The sequence below is a fragment of the Eimeria maxima genome, genomic scaffold (genome assembly GCF_000499605.1).
Source record: "Eimeria maxima Weybridge genomic scaffold, Emw_scaff614, whole genome shotgun sequence".
In the NCBI taxonomy this organism is placed as follows: domain Eukaryota; phylum Apicomplexa; class Conoidasida; order Eucoccidiorida; family Eimeriidae; genus Eimeria; species Eimeria maxima.
Genome location: NW_013566643.1, coordinates 8,326 through 14,337, shown reverse-complemented (window position 1 = coordinate 14,337; position 6,012 = coordinate 8,326). Strand labels below are relative to the sequence as shown.

The 6,012-nt window shown below is 48.8% G+C and overlaps 2 protein-coding genes across 2 annotated transcripts; one reads left to right on the top strand and one right to left on the bottom strand.

Annotated features, from left to right (window-relative positions):
* On the top strand, nucleotides 1-2,416 carry EMWEY_00039020 (hypothetical protein, conserved; the record flags this gene model as incomplete). Its single annotated transcript, XM_013482427.1, has 5 exons — nucleotides 1-545; nucleotides 666-799; nucleotides 1,041-1,711; nucleotides 1,874-1,947; nucleotides 2,029-2,416. 5 exons carry the CDS (start codon nucleotides 1-3, stop codon nucleotides 2,414-2,416), a joined length of 1,812 nt encoding a protein of 603 aa, XP_013337881.1.
* Nucleotides 2,417-4,338: 1,922 nt separating this feature from the next.
* On the bottom strand, nucleotides 4,339-6,012 carry EMWEY_00039010 (duplicated carbonic anhydrase, putative; the record flags this gene model as incomplete). The annotated part of the gene is made up of 2 exons (XM_013482426.1): nucleotides 4,339-4,823; nucleotides 5,007-6,012. 2 exons carry the CDS (start codon nucleotides 6,010-6,012, stop codon nucleotides 4,339-4,341), a joined length of 1,491 nt encoding a protein of 496 aa, XP_013337880.1.

The following is a 6,012-nucleotide window of genomic DNA, read 5'->3' as shown; positions in this document are numbered from 1 at the left end:
ATGTTGCATGGCGCAATAGACCACGTGGAGAACACACCCGCCGTCGTCGCAGCAAAAACGCAACGGAAACCATGTGGAGTTGGCCGTTATTTTGTGCTTGTGATTTATGTTATTTACGCATTTTTGACCGCTCGCGTGTACTTCGCCTGGCCAAACCTCTCAAACTTGCTCTTCAGGTCGGACGCCTACTCGTGGTTGTGCGACCAGTACCTGGCGGAAGGAAACCCGGATATGAGAGATCCAGTACATGGGGGGAAGCGGTACATATGCGAAGCCCAGAACTCAGCAGTTGGAAATATATTTGTAACTTGTTTGGCATTTGCTTTTTCCTTTTCTCTAGCTGCTGGACTGCTGCTAGATTACCTGGGGCCGCGCATAACAGCGGCAATAGGTCAACTCATGAATGCACTCGCCTGGGTACTGCTTGCTTTCGGGTCTGAGTCAACACAAACTTACATTGCGGCATTCATATTTATGGGGATAGGATCAGACATAGGATACTTACCGCTTCTCTCTTCAGCTAACCTCTTCCCTGGACACGAAGGGTACGCTCAGCTTAATTTAAGGTAGAAGTACCAATTCGTTCCACCTGACTGGTCGTTTGGCATCTGTTCTCCTGTACACTTTCATTCTGTCCCTATGTGTTCACAAATTCTGCTTTTCAGGCTAATTGTTGCCATACTCGGGGCGTCCAAGAGTGCCAGTTTCGCCGTACCGACAATCTTAGACAAAATAGAGGTTGCTAATCCGGGCATTGGTTTGAGGGAAGTGTGCCTAGGATACGCACTAGTGGGACCAGGTGCGTTTAACGACGTTTTCAAACTCGTCTTTCACAGGCGGCTGTATCTTCATTAGTTTCGTGTGTGAAGCCCTTCTGAAACCATGTGCACTTGTGTGTTGCACTTCATTGTGCTTCCTGCTGCTTGTTTTTTTCTACCCGAACTGAGGGGAGCGTCGACGTACTTTCACACTATCCCCAATGTTTTGTAGTGGATATAGGTTATGGGTCTTATCGGGTGCTCATGTATGACTCGTCTCAGGTTTGTGCTTTATCGTGTCCTTATTCTTGGTCCCCTATAAGCATTTCAAGCCATGGAACGAATTCACCGAGATGGAGCAGGGGGGCGATTATCACCACCCTATCCAGAGGGTCAACGACTCGTTCGCTTCCATAGAAGCCCATGCATGGCGAGACAGCTTCAGCAGCTTTCATGAAGGTCAGTGGCCGCTGTATGCACATGACGGACATTCGGGAGCCACTTCATCCGAACCAGGTCGCAAGAACAAAAATGTCCTAGATGTTCCTCGACAGGGCGCTACCAAAGGACAGGGAAAGAAGACCAGGTCTGAATGTGGCGGAGCAGACGAAGAGAAGAGAACTCAGGATGACAAACAAAATAAAAGTGGGATCAGCCCGCCCATTGTCAGTCAAACGGAAGAGGTGCCCGCCATTTACCAAGCAACCCGGATGAGTGTTGCAACAGGTGCAGGTAATGCAGAGACATTGGACCAGCTGGCTGCAGAGAGAGAAGAAAAGCCAGCTTCGTTCATTAAACAATTCACGTCACCGTATGCCATTTGTATAGTGGTTTACTCTATCATTAAGGCCATCATGTATGCCTTCTTCACCACAGCAGCTGAAAATCTACTCGGAAAGGAGGTTAACGACTTCATGGGAGCTGCATTACCTTTCTCGCTCTTCCCGTGCATTGTAAGTACAGACACGTTTCTATAGGTGCTACGCATAAGGCGCAGGCTCTTCCCTTATCAGCATCTCACCCGCCCTCCTTTACCATTCATAACCGCATAAATGGTTACCAGCGTTTCCGCAGTTTAATGTATAGGCTCGCGCTTGCCTTGGGTGTTGTTTCAGGTAATAGGCAAAGTCGTCGACATGGTTGGCATCATGCCCATTTTGTTTTTCCTGAATACCTGCATAACCCTGGCGTATGGGTTCAGCATGATTCCAGCGCTGCCTACGGCGTATTTTTCAGCTCTGCTTTACATTTGTTATGTCTCGTTTTACAGCTCACAGAGCTACTGTTTCGTGTCGGACACATTCTCGTCCTCTCACTTCGGAAAGATTGTGGGGACCATCCACTTGCTAGCAGGGTTCCTTTCGCTGTTAAAAATTCCTATGCAGAAGCTCGTTGTGGAGGTTTTCCATTCTGTCTATTATTACCCTTGTCTAATCATGTTGGTGCTGTGTGGCATCAACTTCCTCGTGCTGCTGCTGCTCTGGTGTAAGAAGCGCGCGGATCCACATCCCTTCTGGCCACAAGCAGCTCGGGACATGGCCAAGCTGGAAGCAGAGGAGAAGAGGAGGGCTGCACAGGAGAAGAAGGAGCAGAAAGCGAAGGCAAAGAGAGAGAAGGAGGGTCGCCCGGAGCTGAGGAACCAGGATACCGACGTATGATGGGTGTTCATGCAAAGATACACACACTCAAACGTGCGTGCTACACAATGACTACTGTGTGCTGTCGGAAAGACAAGGCCTAGGGGTGCTGTGTGATTTTACTCTGCAGTGCAGATACAGCAGCAGAAACAGCAGGCAGCAACAACAGTGATTGGAGCATGTAGGCGGCTATATAGTTCTTCTAAGGGACTGGCGGCTCACCGTCCGCTGCTCAATTCCACGTGAATGGTGTTCATTAGCCGCCCACCTCCCGCCCACCGTATCTTGCATCATGCCTCTTGCCAAGCACTCAAGTGGTGCCAAGCTACGTCCCTTACAGGAGGTGGTTTGATGGTTGAGGGAATGTATGGCACTAGGTGCAGGACAGAGTCAGCGAGGAGGCACTGTGTCTTGGAGCTGGATATTCCAGCCTCTACATTCCAACTGTTTCCCGTGCACAGGGTTTTAGGGCGTTAGCTAAGCCAGCTAGCCAGCATGTGATTTATCTGGGTTTAGATTGACCCAGTTGGGTTCCTCCAACCAGTCTGATAAGACATTTTCGGAAGTAAAGGGGTCCAGTTAACCCAGTGCGATACTTCTCGCTTTCGAGCACCGCAACTGTTGTTGGCGGACAGAAAGAACAGTGAGCTAGATGTTCGAAAAAATGATAGGGGCCTACGTTTCAGGAATGTTTCTTCAAGCACGTTTCAGGGAAAGTATTCCTAAGATGCGTTTTCTAGATATTTGTTTCTAGGATTCAGCTGCATTTTGGTCTCATCGGGTGACCCTGAGAAAGGGGAACAGATGCCACGTGTGCTGCAGAGCCTACATCAACAATAGAGCCACTGTACTGAGGTTGAGTTACTTCGCCAGTAGTTCGGTGCCTTTCCGAGAAATAAGCAGGCATGCTAGACGGCAAATGGCACTAAATATGCACCTTTGCGAGGCTGCCAGTGTGTATAGTGCCCAACGGTGCACCATGGCAGCTTGTAGTCGCATTTGAATGTATGGGCTCCTGTGCCTGGTTGTGGAGATAACGCTGCCCAAGGATAAACGGCGGTAAATATCTGTTAAACCTGCTATCGCATTTGGGAGTCGTTTTATCATGTTGAAGGGCGACAGTAGGTGCAAATTCCCTTCATATGGAGGGCAACTCGATAATCTGACATGCGGCTGCGGAACACACCCGAAAGACTGCGGGCAAACAGTCTGTTTGCAGTGCTTGAAACGCTAAGCAAACAGCCGACTATTAAGGCCAGCGGCACAGAAAATGTGTGGCAAGATATTGTCATCGCGTTGGATGACACAAAACTCTAGCTAGCACTGGCACTCGCTTTATCGCTGTTCTCATACAGGGTTCAAGCTGCTCATTGTGCTTAAATTACTTAGCCCGATCACGCACCGTATCCACTAGCTGTTTTCTTAGGTACTTTGCTCGGGTCCATTATGGATCACTTTGGGCCTTGCTTTGCATCACACCGGTGCACCTGCTGCTGGGTGTTCCGTCGACTGTATGCGCCGTTAGGCATTCCAAATCATTCGGTTCAAAATTAGTTTTGTACTGCACCGAGAAAGGTGTGCACTTACGGAAACTGCAAGCCCGATAAAGCATATTCTTTTGTTATTGCATCTCACGGCCGGAAGTACGTTGTGGGCTGCAGTGTAAATCGCTAAAAGACCCAGGCTGAGGGCCCCCTGTGACACCATAAAGTAGCCATGCAGACACAATGGTAAGAAGAAGGAACTGCGGGGATCAAAACGCATTGTCCGGCACCAAGAATAACTTGGGCCAAAAAGCAGCGCATAGCCCTCAGACACGGATGGTTGTGGGTCTTGGCCGCTTTCTAAAAAGGGATCGGTATATTCAATCCTGGAAGTGGGCTCCTAGTGGCATGATTTCAGCAATGGCCACTCAGATGCTCGTGCACAGACTATTCACTTTTTCACAACAGCAGACCCGCAAGAAGTGACACGGAAATCACCAACAAGGAAAAGCGCGTGGGCGTAGAAGCTGCACTGCTCTCTTGAAGCCATCCCTGGAAGGTAGTGGCGTTGACCTCTGCCTGGTCTGACATGTTTGTAAATCCCAAGCTATCTGCAATGAGCACCTGGAGAGGGAAGCCCTGCACTAGGAAAACATTCCCGTCGTTGTGCATGTTTCCTTCAACATTTTGCAGCTGGCGAAAGTTTCCGTCTTTTTCCTTAACTGATTTCAAAGTCTTTGGATTTAGCATTTTGTAGAACCTCAACATGGTATCTGTAGCTACAGGCAAAGGTTGGCGAGCCACATACCACCTTACATTCTCCTCACATCCAGGCATTGTGTGGCTCCCATCGTAAGCAAAGAATTCCTGATTTGTCAGCTGTAACATCATCATTAGGGACTGTAGGTTCAAAGGATGAGGGAGCTCAAGTAGCTCCGAATCGCCTGAAGGGAAACAAAAAAAACGGCGCAAACCGTCAAACGCTGTCATCACAGAAACCGGCACAGGTTCTAAATAGTTCGGTAGAAGGGTAACTCCAAATAAAAGGGGTAAAACAACACAATCACGTAATTGGAGTAATAATTAAATAACTTGACGAGCAAGACCTGCTAACCTGTGCAACCTACCTTGCGAGTTTTTGTTTGAAACGTCCGCCATCAACAGCGTTCTCAAAAGTTTTTCAGATGGGAGGCCCCTCAGTTCTTCAAGACTGGCCTGGTCTAGCTCTTCGCTCATGAAAGTCAAAGAAATAACTCTCCAATGAGATGAAGGAAGGGAAGGGTCCTTTCCCCTCTTGCTGTTCTCAGCCATCACCCGTTCAACTTCAGGCAGGTTGACGCTGCTTTGGGCGAAGAGCGCCATGTACGGTAGAGATGTGAGATTTACACTTTTGCTGGCTTCCATTGACAACAGGTCATTTGAGTAGTGCCATATTTGCATCTCTATCTCTCGTCTGTTAGCTTCCCCTTGGAAGGTATGTTCACTGGGGGAATGAAACAGAATCTGATGCGCTACGAACATTTCGGTTGTATCCGACCCAAACATTGCACCTAAGGGAACCAGTCCTTCTCCAGCAGAGCGAATCTGAAACACCTTATCTGTTCTGTACAATAAGACATTGCTGAGCTGGTTCGGATACGTGTAGAAGAAGTCCCCCTTCTTCCAGAGCTTGGTCGGCATCATGGATGCACGCTCACCAGAGAAAGCGTTTAAATATAGCTGTGTCATGTTCTTCTGAGGAGGCTCCTCCAATCCTTCAATATGAAGATCAACTGGAGATTGGCGTGTACCTGTCTTGCATTTGCCTTGTGTCCAGTCAGCCCCGTGCTCTTTGTAGTCCCATTCAGATTCGGGGCTAACCCCCAACTGGGGAATAGTGCCTGTTGAAGAAGACAACCGGTGCTGTTTCTCCACCCATTTCTGCACCATAGAATGAGCTGAGAGTGAGTCTCCTCTCAAGTTTGAAGTCTCGATACGGCTTGCGTCCGCTCGACGGGCAGCCTCATTAGCCCCCAAGGCCGAAAGATGCTCGGGAGACAGAAGAGAGCGTGCTTGGCTGTTCCATTTGCCTGCATTAGCCCCAAGAATACTAATGGAACAAGTAGAGATGAACACGAGTGAATGAAACTTCAT